The following is a 17,007-nucleotide window of genomic DNA, read 5'->3' as shown; positions in this document are numbered from 1 at the left end:
GTAAAAACGTTCTTAAATTAACTCCTCCGCAGTACCTTCCCAGTACCACACACTTACCAGAAAGCCAAAAGCCTAGGCAGAGTAAAGATATCCCCTCTCAAGTGTTTGAGAGCAGAAGAGCAATTGGTGAAATTAATAATCAGTTGATGAACAGGGATGTTAGATAAGGAACATTATATGCAAATTAGAGATAGCATTAGGTAAAAATCAGAGTTCATGTAAACAAAACTGAACAGTACCAGGTTTCAAAATGAAATTGCAAATCACTGGTGAAAAAAAGTTGTTAAATGAATTGTAAACTAGTATTTCAAGGTAAGAATTCAGTATTGAATGCTTTCACATGCGTATCCGCATAAACAACCAGATCACTGACCATGGAAATTAAAGAAAGTTGATGAAAATATGCTTTACCCAGTTAATCTCTTCTGAAGCAGAATATTGAAAGTAGATTGTATAAAGCATGCTGTTCTGGTAAATAAAACAAGCCTTCCCCTTTCAGCTGAAGCCAGAGATTAGATCATGGTTCCCCTAGAAATTGGGAAGTATCAGTGTACTGATAATATTCCATGTACAGGTAGTACAGAAACATGTGTAGAGAGCTTGTCCTGCGAGGCAACTTAACATATAGATATTTGATAGAAAGCATGATTTTTATTTTAAAGCTGATACAGGTCTTTAAGTTACACACCTAAAAAAAGGTTAACAGTAATTCTACAGTTCTTCTTTTCTTTCGACATTTTGAAACTCTCACCTTTTAAAAATTACAAAACGAGACTACTTCTCAAAACAGGATGACAGACCCCATTTTCAAGTAGGGGCTATTTTATCCATTTAAGAAATGCTGCTTACCTTCATAAATGTTCACAATGCAGGACTGAACAGAACAGTAAAATTTAACATAATTAAATCTAAATAAGCCTTTAAGACTCACTTCATGAAGTACTGCAGTAAGCAGCATGTAATTATTATATGATTCTTCTAGTTCAAAGAATATTACAGAAAATTTAGTTGCTATCATCCATAATGAACTCTTCAAGGGAATCATTTAGTTTTTGAAAACAAGGTCTCAAAAATCTGATTTCAAGATGTTCCACTAAGTGCATATTAACACATTCAGATAACCCTTTAAGCATGTTTAAAAAATAAAAAATAGCATGGGAACACTACAGATAATTTGCTTCAACTAATCTATTATTTATCTACAGCAGACTGTCAGAGTGCAAAGCACTGTGTACATTCCACTGAAATTTATTTTGAAGTCTGTTGAAAGTATTAATTGTTAATGGCTATTCTCTAGTAATTAAATTCTGCTTTTAGTTGTAAGGCTGTATTTACACATCAGCATAACTGCACCTAAGCTTTTTTTTTTCTGGCTAGTTCAGATGCCACAATGAGACTTGCTACACTAGCAGAGAACTGAGTTTGGTCTCCCTTGGTAAAGTTTATTCCGTGCTTATATATCCATTATCTTTAATTTAAACTCTTCACTGTTTCTTTTTTTCCCCCGTGTATCTGAACAATTCATAGTCCACAGTCTGTAACTAAACCCCACTGCAACTTTCTTCTTACAACTAAACATTTAGTATTTGAAAAGTAGCATGTTTTTTAAAGCATTTTTATTTGAAAATAAGAAGTCTTTACCTGAGAGAGATTCCATTGAGGTTGCTGATTTTGTTGCAATCCGTACTTATTTTGTGGCGTGACCATTTGTCCCACCATTCCTCCTTGAGGTCCAACGACATTTTGAGGAAGTCCCATCACACCAGTTTGTGTAGTACCAGTAAATCCATTGGGCATTCCCATTCCTACCATCACACCTGTGCTCTGTCCCATGACTGGCAGCGATTGTCCCATCAGGCTTCCCATCATTCCAGTTGCTGCAGGCACAGGAACTCCCATGGCTGGAAAACCTTGAAAATGAGTTGATTGCTGTGTGGTAAATGGTATAGAAGACGATCCCATGAACATACCTGTATCAGAAGAGGAAGATGACAGAAAAAGTGTTTTGTGATATTCTCCCCCATCCCCTTAAGTTTGAAGTATACCAAAACAATTCTAAAGCATAATTTTGTCCAGTTATATCCATCAGGGCCAATTTAGTATCTGGCAAAACTAAGAAATTGCTTAAAATCTCTCAAAGGAAAGAGACTCACTTATCGTAGGTTAACTACCAAAAAGAATCTGACAAATCTTTTGGCAAACCAGAATCTTTTAATCATACTACTGGAAGTCTCTGGTTTTATACCAACATAGCTAAGATCAAAACGTGACAGCTCTGTAGTATTCTGGCAGCCTGCTGTTTACACAGAGGAGACTCACATGCTAAGCAATGAATTTGACAGCAGAAGTTGAATTCACAAGTATTTTCAGTAAATTGTGTGTTTGATAATTGGAACAACTGTAAATAAATTAAAATCACATACTGGTTTTTCTGTAGCTTTAGTATTATGTTTCATTAATTTCCTCATTTTTTTTTTACAAGTGGTTGAAATAAAGTTCATTTGAATATATGTAAAAGAGTAACCATGCATAGTTTTACGCTATTAGGAAATAACAACCATATTGTAAATAAAGCTTAAAATAGGATATTAGATGTATTAAAAAGATTATCTACCTGGAGCATTTTGCTGCTGCATAGTTCCTGTGCCATACAGTGATAAGATGGAGTCTTTGGAGAGTTGTTTCTTTGCTGACTCTTCTGATTTTGTTGTTTGCTCAGTGAATAGATCAAGATCCCCCGACGCAGCAGATAAGGTGGCAGCTGTTGGTTTAGCAGAAGTGCTCTGGGAAATTAAGGTCAAGACAGACTACTGAGTGAAACCAGCAGAAGTCATGTTATATTAAATATTTACTGCACATTCTCATTCCTGAACTAAATTAAAAGCAGTTTAGTTATCAGACTCAGCTTAAAGTAAATAAGTGTTTTAAAAGATGTAGTATCACCAAAGCCAAAAATCCAACACATATGTTCTGGAAAGAAGATCAGAATGAGGCCATGAAACAAGCAAAACCAAACCCCTGACCACACTTCCAGTGCTTATATGTACAGGTTATTCAGTTGTTCTTGTGCCTACATTTTTCATCAGTGGGCAGCATAAATCATGAGCTGTAGTTAGATTATGAAAAATAATTGGGAAACCAATAAGGAGATTATAATTCACATCTCATTAATCCTCTCATAGAGGGAATAAATTAGAGGAGCTAAAACAAAAGATTCAGTGTTTTGGAATATACTACTTCAGCTAAGACAACAGTATTTTCAGAGAAAAGGCAAAAGTAAAGTTTTGGTTGATCTATTTAACATAGTTTCTGAAATACATTATTTATAATTGCCTTACGATTGTCTAACCATGTTTGATTTACTGGGAAAGCATAATTATCTAAAATTTACTGCAGTCCAGCACTGAAAAACTAAGATACACTCAAGCTGTCAGGCTTTTTATTGCCCTTATAACAAGCATTTTGTAAACAAAATATATCCAAGTATCTTTCCATTAAATTATTTTGCTACTAATACACATACAATTCCATATGGGAGCTTGCTTAGGTGAGCAGGCAGTACACTGTGTTCATGTTCTATTTCTTAAAATACACAGCTTGTTCTGTTACCGGTGGAACTTCCAATGCAAATCAACTCTACATGCGTTAACAAAGAGCCAGGATTACAACACATACTTAAGTTACGGTCGTATTTTAGTCTGCCTAAATGATCTCCAAATGTTTAGCATACATCTGCCTAAGACCAGAGCACATTCAACTTTCAGCCCTTTTAAGCAAAGAAAATAACTATTTGTACTACGGCAATAAAGGGACTGGATCTGCAGTCAGGTCCATCGGTTTACTTTTATCCCATACCAACATTTATGGAGTAGACAAGAAGCCACCACAAAACAAGCAGATACTATAACACACCTACATTCCTGCCTAAAGCAGCGACTTTGGGAACCTTCCCGATTTTTACTGGCAGGCTGCTGACCAGGCCTTGAAAGCTCCACTTTATTCACACTGGATTCTATGAGCATTGTAATACAAATATCCCATGTACAGTTTCAGAAAAAACAGATCTGATTGCTGAAGTGATAAAACCCATAGAATAAAGTAGTGGGAAAAATAATTACAAAAATTACAAAATTACAAAAATAATTGTGCTACCAACTAAATTAGAAACTATCACGAGAAACAACTGCAGAATTCAGATGGTTGCTAGCTCAGGAGAATATCTAAAACTACTGTGGAAGTGGAAGGGAAAGAGAGCAAGAACTCTGTGGCAGTTGAAAACCCTTTATTTATACAATATTCAATTCAGAACAAAGTCATTAGACCTTAGCAAACAACAAAAGGTAGGATGCTGGCACTACAAATAGGCAGGTTGGAGAAGACCAGAAATTGTTTTCACCTCATGTGAAACCTCTCTGGCCAGTGTGTAAGCTAGCAACTTCCTTCTGTACATATTAATAAAACTACCGCCTCAAGCTTATTACTGACACAAATTTCTGATTGCAAAGCAAAATCAAAAAGTGTTATGACAGGTAGCAGGAGCGTTCTCAATTTGACACGATTATTTGTTAGGGTGGCATAGCCAGTCTTTGACAATGCCAGAGACAGACTTGGAAATATACCCAGGTAAAAGCCCACGCTAAATAGCAGCATTTGTTTTTATCATATGTGCACCCATGGTCGTATGGTCGTCTTATCATGTCAGCATAAGACAACCTCTGTATAACAGACATGCTCAGTAGACTGTAGAAATGCATTCGAGTAGTGGAAATATCAGAGAGAAACTCTTAGCTGAGATGAACCACAGTACAGAGTGCCTCCAGATCTGTGAAACTCTCACCTAGAGGTGCTTTAGCAAAATAAAAAGAAATCACCGCATTCATATACAGAAGAGAAGGGAGAGCTCAGGACCTGGGGACTGGTCAGTTTCTACTATGATTATGTCATGAGATTAAATGTTCATTTAATGTCTGTTCATTCAGTTCATTTTTGGAAGATTCTGAAAGAGCCAAAGGCACTGAACAAGCACATCCTCAAGTGATGATCAGCTACAAAATAGAAGGTAACACAAAACATACTGAAAGGTACTGCCTTTCATAAATACCCGCATTACAAAGCGATAAAAGGTCCTTCAACAGTTTGACTTAAAGCCCAATAACCTGGGGACAGGAAGTAAAAAATAAATTCAGCATTACCTATTAAAAAGAGAACAAAAATGAAGAGTACAAATTAAAAGAAAATACGACTATCATCAACAGGGTAAGACAGGTTCCAATTTAACCAGATAATTAAGGAAAATCAGAAGGCTGTCTCCTAATGCTAATATCCAAGCAGCAGGGAACCTGCAAGAGGTGAGAAAAATGTAGCCATTACAGCTAAAAACAAGTCTCCAGCCCTGAGTGGTCAGAAGTATGCACTCCTTCTGCGTGAATCTCCACATGAACAATTTCTTGAAGGAAAGCATGTACGTGTGTCTATGTAAGGGTGTGCACACGTACATATATTTATGCATATGTGTGTATATACAAATATACACACACACAGACGTGCGTGCGTGTACAAAATTTACCTGAGCAGGAGATACAGCAGCCACTGGTAACGGATTAGAGATCATTGGACCGAAGATATCCAGGTCATCATTCAAAGCTGTAACAGTAGTAGTGCCTCCATTTGTAACAGATGCTTCAGCTGGACCATCTTAAAAAGACAATGGATTCACATTTTAAATTGAAAACTGTTAAGTGTTTTAACAGGTTGAGAATACTTAAAGATGCCCATCACTCGTAACCATTTGAATGCACGAATACATTTAGTGATCGAGGTGAAAATGAATACGTTTAGGACAAGAAAAGGGGCTGAAGGATTATGGCTTTAAGTAGAATTGCAAGAAAATATTCAGTAAGACGTAGAGACAAAATACTACAAAACGTGTTTGATGAGCAGGGTAACAAGTGCTCATTTTTATTTCGTTTTAAGCTGTCCAAGAAAAAGTAGAATGAGTAAAATTTATTAGCCAATTCTTAAGTTCATCAGAAGTGAGTTGGTACTACACAGAGCTTGACAAATAAAGTTGAGTCCAGATTCTGCTGAACATTATGATGGTTGCATAGTGTTAACAGCAAAATTAAGAAAGCTTTTTTAGGCAAAATAAAAAGTTACTTTTTGAAGTATCCAAAACTCACTGCAAATGTCAAGTTTCTTTGGCTGAATTAAATCAAAACTGTCTCTCCAACCCAAAGAGAGTCATACCAAGTGGCATGGTCGTTTACATATTACTGGAGGATTAGTAATCTAGAAATCACTGAAATACAGTACACTGAATTTTATTCAGTGCTAAAGCACTGCTAGTACTTTAAAACAATTTTAAAACAATTTACTTAATTCTTTAACATATTTAAAGAAAAAAATTCCTTCTCTCAGTTTCATATGTTGTATCCATATTATCTGTATTTCATTATTCAGCATAAGTGTTAGTTTCTGTAAATCAAATTTTAACTCATCTATCATCCTAACTGGGGGATTTTTTTTCTTACATCACACAACCACACAAAGGTAGCTAACTTCGAATATATCCAGCATCAAGTTCCAACACACAATTAGAAACCAACATTCTAATATATTCCAAATTTTAAAAGAGAATACAGATCACCACTTTAAAACTTTTAAAAGCATCAAGGACATCCAAAAATAATTAATGTATATTAGAGATAACAGGAAACATATGCCTTACTACACAGAGACGCGTATAAGGCAGATGGCAGATGTGAGGTTTCTGTATATTAATGTTTTCTAGAGCTCTAAGTACAGAGAAGTAAAGAGCACTGGTGAGACACAATATTAATTAAAATCAAATCATAGGAAGCATCCAATGCTTATTTAAAATTATACAACTTGAGTAAGTTTATTCCTTACAAATAACATCTCCCTTTGCTCTCCCCTACTTTATTTATGAACACAAATAACTGGCAGCCTCCAGCAGCCTTTGTCACCTTACATGTAGAATATTATCATTTTTTATCATTTTATTCTGTCACGTACAAACTCACTGCAGTCCTGCCAGCTAGAGACTACACTTCCCAGCAGCTGAAGATGCTGGCACAAAATGGCAGAAAGCAGAAACAGTAAGAAACCTCAAAGTATCATTGGCCACTTATCAGGCTGGAAATTGCTTGACAGAAGAAACACTAACAGATGACCGGGCATGGTTTCCAGCTGCTAACTCATACGAGAGGGCCTGCCATTCTGAAGCAACCCGCTTGAAAGATCACCACCCAGCGATGCCTTCTCGCTCCAGTCTGCCTCCCCATGGAAGGCGACCCACACTTGCCTGCCTTGCATGAAAGCACTTACTTCTATATTTATTTTTAAAGATAAACACTGTTAAAATGTTTGCTATGTATTTGAAACTTGACACACAAGTCTTAAAAGTTGTAAGTTACCAGCCTGCAGGCATAACTGAATTTTCTCTTACTGTAGAGATGCTAACCTCTCTGTCTTACTCTGTATAGGAAATGTGGCACAATTATAGCTGCTAAGGAACCCATATCTTTGAACTGTCTGACTTCAGCACACGTAAAATCCATGGGATGTTTCTAAAGCATTTATTGCACTTTTTTTCATACAGGGAATTATGAAACAACCAAGAGCAAAGGGTGCCAACGTGTAATTACTTCAGAGCTACGTGCTTGCTTCTGTGACTACTTCAGATACACAAAATGACTTTGTACTTTATTTTTAATATCAAATAGGAATATTAAGTATTTGGTAATTCTCAAATCCATTTCACATCAGTGGTAAATCTAGACAAAATTGTGCGTGCTGCCAACTGGTATGCAGAGCCAACACGGGCCAAAATACCTTGAGGGCAAGGAGATGAGAAGGACAGAAGTGAGGCTCAGTTCCTAGAAAATGCTACTCAGCAAGTGTATTTATGTCCCAAATCACCCAAAGGTTGTGAGGATGACCATGCTGTCTGCAGGGAGTAAGACAGACTTGAGAACTCCACAAAGGCAAAATGGTCATGGGAATGGCTTGAAAACATTAGAGCCTCTGTGGTAAGCAAACTGTGAGTGACTTGCACGAATACAACCGGCTTGAAGTGGCTTTTCCACCATTCCAGCCAGGACAGTGCTTTAAGAAAACTTTTGTAAATAAATATATTGGAGAGCTAAGTAACAAGCTTCTGGCCTTTCAAAGCACCCTATTCATTTCAGGTCATTCTGCAACAGACAGTTCCAAAAACATCTCCCAAAAGGTTCACTTTTTCAGATAAATATAGGAACAACTAGTGCATAATTTTCATGCAAAGTGATTATCTGTAATTAATAATTTAGTGTTCTCATTTTCTCAGTGATGGACTTGTATTTAAAACAAACAAAAAACCCCCAAAACCTCATCTCATATTCCAAAGTGGTTCAGTTTCCCTGAATGTAAAAAAGTTTAATATGTAGGACTGAAACTTTAAGTGTAATTATTGGTAAAACAAACATTTCACATATTTAGAATGTTTATATAAAAACACATCTACATTCTTCAAGAACATAACACTTTAAGTATTTAATATGCTGCTTATAAATGAGTACTATGAAAACCCAGGTTTTTGCTAGATTGATCTAAAGCCTTCTGACACCAGCTATAGGTGTTCTGTAAGAGTTTCATTTGGTAACGTACATACTTTTGATATCTTACTGAATTTTACAGCCAGGGAAAAATTATTTTTAGCTTATAGGTGCAGAAACCAGCCATTTGAATTACTGTTTACACCACAAATTTTAAATTTGTATGAATAATATTTATAGGAGACCCTGTCTTTCTTACTTCCTCAAAAAAGTAATGGTTGTAATATTTATATCTATTAAAACATCACTCTTAAAGCATTCTTCCCCCAATATGAAACTAAAAGATGCCAGAAAAGCTCAAATTCAGAATATGGAAGAAAGCTAACAGTATTTTCACTTCCTTTTATTACTTGTTGCAATATTAATGTATTCATTTAAATATACACATGCACACATACACAAAGTTGTATTTCAAAATAATATTTCACACATGTTTATGGAGATTATGGATCATTTTTGACTTCAACATGCTAGCTCATTGATTACAAAGCACTTCCTGGTGTCCCTCTTCATTTTAAAGTACTGCTGTAGTCTAAGAAAGATGCTCCAGCAGAGCTCTAAGTTAGTCTGAGCACATCACTGTTCAAACAATTTTGCTTCCTATCATTAACAGCTGATAAGAAGAGGTGCTGTTTCTGATACAAGGAAACATGACTGATTTTACCCGTTTCCTAAAAAGACCAAATGAAGTTACATCAGCCTTTCTAAATACATTGAGAAATCTACAGTTTTAAGCAAGAAATGTCTTACTAAAGGGACCCTTGCCAAATTACTGTGAAACAACTTCCTTTTAATCAGCAGCACTTCCATCGCTTTCCCAGAAAATGCATCGGTAGCTGAGAATGAAGCATGAGATGTGGCAGCACCAGTGCAACGAGGGCACGCGCAAGGCACAGCTTTCACGCTCGGTGAGAGAAGGTAATGTGGAAAATAAACAGATGTTATTTATGTTTTTCACTGTTGTTCCTAAGCTGTGGTCCTGAAACAGGTATTTATTAGATATCAGACCAAGAGATCCATCTGCTCTTCTTTCACTTTTCACTTTTATGACAATACAACAGATCACATTTGACTGCCATATTCTGCAACAACAGATGCTGCTTCTGTTTTCAGGTTAGGAAGTCTTACACAAATTTGTTAGTAGGAACAGAAGCTATTCACCAGTATACAATTAGTGAGGGAAGGGTGCTTGTCAAGGTTACATTTCTAGTTTTTTTCTCTGTATATATTTTCTTAGTATATTACAATTGCTACTTCAGTATTGCCTTTTATTACGAAAGCTTTCACATACAGCATTGATACTTGCTATATTTATCTGTGCCATCAGTAAGAATGACCTACGGGAGAGTTTCAAAGGACCAGCAAGAAAGGGAAATGGTAACGAAAAACATGTATTCTGAAACTTTGCATTACATTTCCGAAATCCATATTTTCTATGGGGCAAACTATTTATACAAAATTTGTTACTAATCTGCCATATATTTTTTATGTATACACATTTATTAAAGCCATACTGGGGCTTGCAAAAAAGGGGAGAGAATATGATCTTGAATTGGGTGTATATGATCATCCATTACACTAAATTACTAGAACAAGAGGAAGAGTTGCATATATTAAATACAACTTGAGACAAAGATAGAAATACAGTTCATTCCAAATGTTTTTGGAATTATTTATGGCATTACTAAAGCCTTTACAGGAAGCCACAAAGCATTCATAGGAAGTCTGTTTCTAGACAATACTTTCAAAATAAAATTTGGAAAGCCAGAGAGCTGACAATGCTTTATGCTTCAAATGGTTGCAGCTATTTTCCTTGTGGGTAGATATATTGCTTATTTAAGCATAACCTTAACAAAGCAGCATTACTATAAACTTTATTAAGTATCTATTATATCTATACACACATACACAATATTTATACATCTGTACATTTATTTCATAAATGCAGCTTTCCAACAGAAGACCAGCGCTGCTGCTTTAGTACTTACCAGATAGTACTGACAAAAGTACATTGCTCAGATATGCACCATTCAGCTACATTTCATACTATGATTTAGCTCTCAAAACTTGCTATTCCTTCTCAGAATAAGCCCAGCTTTTAGCACACCATACTTCACCTCCAACCATGCCAGATGAATGTCCCACACCCTCACATTCATTTAACCATAGCTTCCCTTTCACCTCTACAACGTGCCCATACCCGACTTTATTGTATTAAAGCTTCTTCCCCCCTCACACAATAATTTACTTACGGTATAACCAAGAGTTTCTTAAAATAAACATGGAGCAAAACAGCATAATAAATTCTCAGTCTTTTCTCCTGGTCATTCACTATAATTCACTACAATGATTATTTCAAAATGTGCAATTACCTGGTTTATCAATGGCACATTTGAATATGGTAAAGGATGCAGAACACATGAAATTTATTTTTCCCCTTTTCTGATATTTCAGTAAGGTAATACATTTAAAAAATATTAACTATCTTTTTTTCTGTATTCATGTAATGCTGAAATAACTTAAGCAACATTTCTTGACAAACAATGCAAAAATGTCCATGTAATTTTCTAAGAAAAGATACATTCCCATCAGCTATCAAACTATTTTTACAAATATTTTAATAAACCTTTATTTGCATCAATCTGGCATAAGTGGAGACATCCAACCTGTAAGAGAAAACCCCCAAATATCAAGCAACACAGGATGCAAGATTAACACCAAAATGAATAGACAGCAGTGACAATGACGCAAGTACTGAAGAACTTTGGTTTACGTGCTGTGACATTGAAACTGAGAAGTGTTGCCTGTAATTCCCCATTAAAAATTAAAGATTTGAGCATTAACTGCATGTGTTAATCCCACATTTTCTATAGGACACTTTTTTTTAGTGTGGTCAAGATCCAACTAATTGTAGGGATCATTAAAAAAGCCGTTTTGGTTTCAGACTACAGAAATAGGCTGTGATTTCTCATAGCCTGGGAAGCGAGAGAAGGAATTTGGGGTTACACGGTAAGAACATAAGAATATTTAACTTGCACATTCAGTTTTCCCACCTTTCAAAGTGGGTGGATTACTGAATTAAAATGTGCTCTTCCAACAAGAGGCCAGAAGCCATGAGTGTTTACATAGACAGGTCATCAAGAATCAAACAGGGAAATTATCCAGGGAAATTAGTTCAGCTAAGAAAACAATATCCAAGTACTATCTTAACAATAAATTCCCTTGAACAGGGACTCAAAGGAACCACACGAATCCATTTAAGAAGGCTCAGAAGAATCATAAACAGGATGATACAGGCACCAAGGATATCATGCCTCTTCTGCTATTACAGGATTTAAAGACACTATTTGCCTAGGCATATTAGCTTAAGAACTTCACCTTCGGTAAAGAAAGAGAAAAGCCAATTTGTTTTTAGAAAACTACCTTTTTTTAGCTACAACTGCTACTAGTTTTCTAAGTGCAGGTCCTATTAACAGCAAACTCCTGTCAAAATAAGGAAAAAGTGCTGTGAAAAAATCCAGGTGAGACAAAAACAGCAAGAACTCGGAGGTTTACCTCGCACCCAAAGCTAGGATTGAGGTTTATGAAAAAACAACAACAAAACAAAATAAACTCCACGCACCAACCAACCACACCTTGCAACAGGTTAGGTTGGTTTGAAAGCCAAAATTCTTCTAGCATGAATTACAACCCATTAAAATTACTTCATCTGCTACAACAAGCAATTCCAATTTGCCCCAGTAAAAACTGCTCCTGGGCTTCACTTGCAGAAATCAAGTCCTGAGGGAATGAATCATCACCATTAGCAATGTGTCCACTCAATGTGAAGAACAAGCTGTACAATCATATCCATTTTAATATTGTTTGATATGATGAATATATTGGATTGAAGTGGTCTTCCTTTTAATACTATTTGAATCAATAAATTAAGAACAAGTAGTCTACTGCAGGAATTCCTTAGAAAACTCTCCAAATTAAACATGCCGTCATCGATATACTTCTCTTCTGCAGCTCAATGGACCCCAACTGATACCAGCTTACTGCACTGCATTTCAATTTAGAAGATCTTTAAACCCTCCTTCCTCTAAAATCATGCTTTGCTACAATACAAATTAAACTCCTCCCTTTCTATATCTCACAATGCTTTTTTTTCAATTGAAAAAGCACAGTTGTTGAACACCAATTTCAATACTCTATTTCATATAAAATATGTTAGCCTATGCAGTCTGAGTTCATTATCATATCATAAAATGATATATTACCAAGATCCTTTTCAAATCATGCCTAAAAGGATAAAGAAGTCTGACAATTTCAGAAGCATGCAGTGATTACATTTTATTTTTTAATTAGATTGCTGGGCTGGTAAAGGAAAATAAAGGAGGACCAGTTTTCCATGAAGTCTGAATTATTTTTTTTAAAATAGGTTCATTCTACATCCGTAGCCTAATTTCTGCTGTGTTAATTCAGATTTGCCTGCCCATTGCAGCAGATTAGTTGGGATGGGATGCAGACTACACATATACATAAACAGTACAAAAAAGGAAGTATTTTACAGTGCCTCTATATCCAAAGAGAAAAAGCCTGTATTTTAAATGTCAGCGTGAATTCTAAAAACACAGAAAATGGTTTTTGCTTTGCTGCAACATTATTCATACTTTACCTAAAGCCAAAAGTTAAAAAAGTTTTCTACAAATTCAAGTTTGTAATTATTCTTTTCATCTGCATCATGTTAAAAGCTTCCTCCAATATCCTCTAAAAAAAGTGGGAATTTAAGAATAACCAGTATATTGATATAAAGATATAAACTGAATACTCTAATATCCATGCACAATTCTCAGAAAGTTTTCCTAACACTGAACAATAAAAGAGATTAAAGTTACTGTAATATTTCCTTTTCCTAGATCCATTGTAAGTTTTTATATACGGTTCAATGGGAACACACATTTATAGTGTATTATAGTAATATGAGAGAAATGAAACACGAATTTTACAAATATGGCCTTTAAGAAGCAGAGAAAAAGCTTAAAGAATATAATAGTATAGGCAGACAATTTAAGTTAAATGATTTCAGTCCAAAACTACTTATTTACAGGACAAATACACTGTTACCTCTCAGTGAAGAAAACAAAAAGTATATTAGATAAAAACAAATGGTTGTCAGTCAGTTCACACTAAAAAGCCCAATATGTTACGTTTTATAAGATAGTAGTTAGCTGCTGTCGACAGACACGTTCCTGTTCTTTTAGTGTAGGGATTTTATGAAAGAACGTTTTACAGAAATACAATTCAGATGACCCCAGCATTTCATTTAAAAATATAGTTGTACCATAAACACTGAAATCCCGCAGGCCACAAGCCTTTTGCAGATCACTTTGATAAATTCCCCTTCCTGCAGGAGCTCGTTACTCTCCTTAGCACAGCACAAGTATTGACAGACACAGATCCCCATCGTACTTTCCTTTACAGTTTCAACTTCATAGACTCGGTCTTATGGTTTTCAAGCTCAGCCAACAATATCAGCAAGCATAAAGAAAATAAAACATTTATTAATATACAAAATAATGAATTTGTGTTTGATTGAAAAACAGAGAATGATTTATTGCTTACCGAGTCCTAACAGATCAATAGTGGGTTCTGATGACTTTTTTGGACTTGCTTTAACTTCTAATTGCTGATCCTCTTTCTTCTGTGGCTTTGAAGGGGAAAAAGAAAAAAAAACAACACGATGGCAAGTAATCTTTCTGAAAGACATACAGTACTTAAAAAATATTCCCGTTAAAGCCTCTGCCCAGTGTCAAAAATAAAAGCCCTTTGCTGTATTTGTGTATCATAAATGGATTTGTAATGAGATAAGTTGCAGATATGGTCAGAAGGGTCAAGACACAATATAGTAAAATTTGTATAATCAATTTTAAAATAAATGTAATTTCCAGTCTAAGTTAAAAATAAATTGAAATATTAAACTGGATCACTGCATATCATGCTTCAGGTAAAAGGCTGCCTGTAATCTGAGCTTTCAACTAATTTCAGCATTCAAGCTCACAATTCTGCTGCTTTAAAGAGAAAAAAAGTTAAAAGTTTTTAAAAGCTTAAATTAAAAAAATAGAAACAGATTATTGCTACTATTTAGCATTCCTGAAAAGACTATCTGCAGAAACTGCAAACTTCATAGATACTGTGCACGGATGGACAAAATCCGTGCTCATGGCCTTTCTTTGTAAATCTAAGGCAAATAACAGGACTTCTCTCCTTCGGAAAAGGGAGTTTCCAGTCTTTTCTTGTCTAGAGATTTCAAAAGGTAAGATGGGATCAACATGAAATCTGATTATGACAATGACTTTTTGTAACTATAAACATAGTTCTTTTTCTCACAGCAACCTCAGGCTGATCACCATAACCCATCAAAGCCTCAAGTTTTTAAATGAGTACAAACTGCTTTAAAGCAGTGACATTACAAATGTATTCTCTTATATGCATTTACTCCATTGTTACCACAAAAACACACCTAGCTGAAGCGCATGGGCTGATCAGTGAGTAGAGCCGTTACCTAGTGCCGGTTACCGAGCCGCGGGAGCAGCAGAGCCCTGCGGGGCTGGGACCCGGGCTGGAACCACAAGAGCCTGTTTCGGCCCCCCCTTTAGCACAGCCGTAACACGGCTCGGACAGAGTCGCCCAGCCTGGCAAAGTCACTAAACCATTAAACCTTAATAAGTAGTATTTAGCATTAGAGAATGTTGTAGTTGTGTAACGTGCTTCAGTGCATGGGTATAAGCTTTCCTTCTATACATAATCCTTTACTTTCCTCTCCTGCAAACGAGGGATAAAGAGTAATGAGCTTAGTGCTTATACGGAGCAGTGAGAAAACTAAGGACAGTCACAGACTGCTCAAGTGAACAGAAGCCTGACGTATTACTGACGCCCCTCTTACTTCAGCAATCTTCCATCGAAAACCTCCTCAAAATACTCGTAATAAACCAAGCTTGGTTTCTGTAGTTACATAAAACAGATATCTTTGCACCCAAACTAGCTCTCACTTCAATTTAAGTCTATCAAAGGAATATTTGTGTATTCTAGCCTAAAATCCTTATATTTACTCTAACAGTGCTTTTTTCAAGAACAAGGTTGTTTGGGAGACTGCCTGCTGGAAACATATTCCATGGATGGAAAGGATAATCAGGTTTCCCAATTCTATACCATAAAACAACTGCATATATATATAATCACTAAATTTTCATGTTTGAGCGCACGATTTCAAGAACAGTATATATATACTTCATATGCTATTCAATACTAGAGAGAAAAATTCATAAATACATTTGGTATTATGAAAAAAGTATGGGTTCTTTATTTGAATTATTATTAGGAACATTAAACAATTAACAGCAAGTATTTTAGAGAAGATGCATAATTTATCACAAAAATTTGTATGTTTGGCCTTTCTTAAACAGCTATAAGGAACACTTTGGGTCACTGAAGTTGTAAAAAGAAGCATTTCTGACATGTTGCTTGGTTTTCTAACACTGACTTTTTTGTTTAAACAGCTTAACATTTCTGAACATAGAACAACTTCTTGAAATTGAAAAGCAAACCTGTTAGAATTACACTAAATGTGCAAATTCTTCATTACTGCAATTAGGTTTACAATGACTATCTGAAGGCAAGAATTTGAAATACATTAATCCAAGCCTGCCAAGCTTTAAAGTGCAACCTTTTGTTTTCACAAAAACCAAAACACTGCTTTGCATGCATTAGTAAGAACTAAAAAGACAGAATTCAAATGGCATTCTTCTCCATTTAGTCATGTACTTATTACTGTAGCAAATAAACCTCATTACCAACACTAAAAATGTAGTAAAAAGTCTACTTAGGTCCTCTGCTTTGTCAAATGAATTTTTTCAATACTTATCAAATGCATTTTTACAATTCAAACAAATTAATTTTTTTAACATAAAAGGATATTTTCAGATAATAGACCAATAACAGTTATTCTTCGTATTGCCATATTTCTGTTTCATCAGCCTCTAAATAAGAAAGGGGTTGAAAACATAAGGTATAGAAATATTAATTTTTTAAATAAAGATAAGATACTTTAAGGTATACTTTCCAAGGATTTCTATATAATTACTGTATTTCCTTACCAGCAATTTCTTCCCTATTCTGTCCCATTGCCAAAATCTAAACAGGTTTTAATAGGTTACTTCAAAATTAATTCCACTTAATAAGACTGCAAAATTATTTTCAAGCTTTTTACAACAGCAAGTATTTTTAGACATTAATACCATATTCACTTCTCTGACAGATTTTCTACTTAAAGCACTGGTCACAACTTCTCCTTTTTGACTAGACAGTTTTCACCAACACGATAAAACTTCAGTTTGAGAAAAGAAAAAAA

General features: G+C 35.3%; 1 protein-coding gene across 2 annotated transcripts in view; it reads right to left on the bottom strand.

The window, feature by feature from the left end:
- Positions 1-17,007, bottom strand: part of SMAP1 (small ArfGAP 1) — a 97,522-nt gene that overhangs the window by 1,784 nt on the left and 78,731 nt on the right. For both annotated transcript variants that reach the window (XM_026095886.2, XM_064508647.1), the window contains 4 exons: positions 14,223-14,307; positions 5,567-5,694; positions 2,615-2,783; positions 1,642-1,970 (listed from right to left, as the gene is read on the bottom strand). In XM_026095886.2, the coding sequence (XP_025951671.1) occupies positions 1,642-1,970; positions 2,615-2,783; positions 5,567-5,694; positions 14,223-14,307 (711 nt within the window). The remainder of the gene's footprint in view (positions 1-1,641; positions 1,971-2,614; positions 2,784-5,566; positions 5,695-14,222; positions 14,308-17,007) is intronic.

The sequence above is a fragment of the Dromaius novaehollandiae genome, chromosome 3 (assembly GCF_036370855.1).
Source record: "Dromaius novaehollandiae isolate bDroNov1 chromosome 3, bDroNov1.hap1, whole genome shotgun sequence".
Classification (NCBI taxonomy): domain Eukaryota; kingdom Metazoa; phylum Chordata; class Aves; order Casuariiformes; family Dromaiidae; genus Dromaius; species Dromaius novaehollandiae.
The sequence above is the reverse complement of the archived record's forward strand: the minus strand, read 5'-3'. Positions and strand labels throughout refer to the sequence as shown.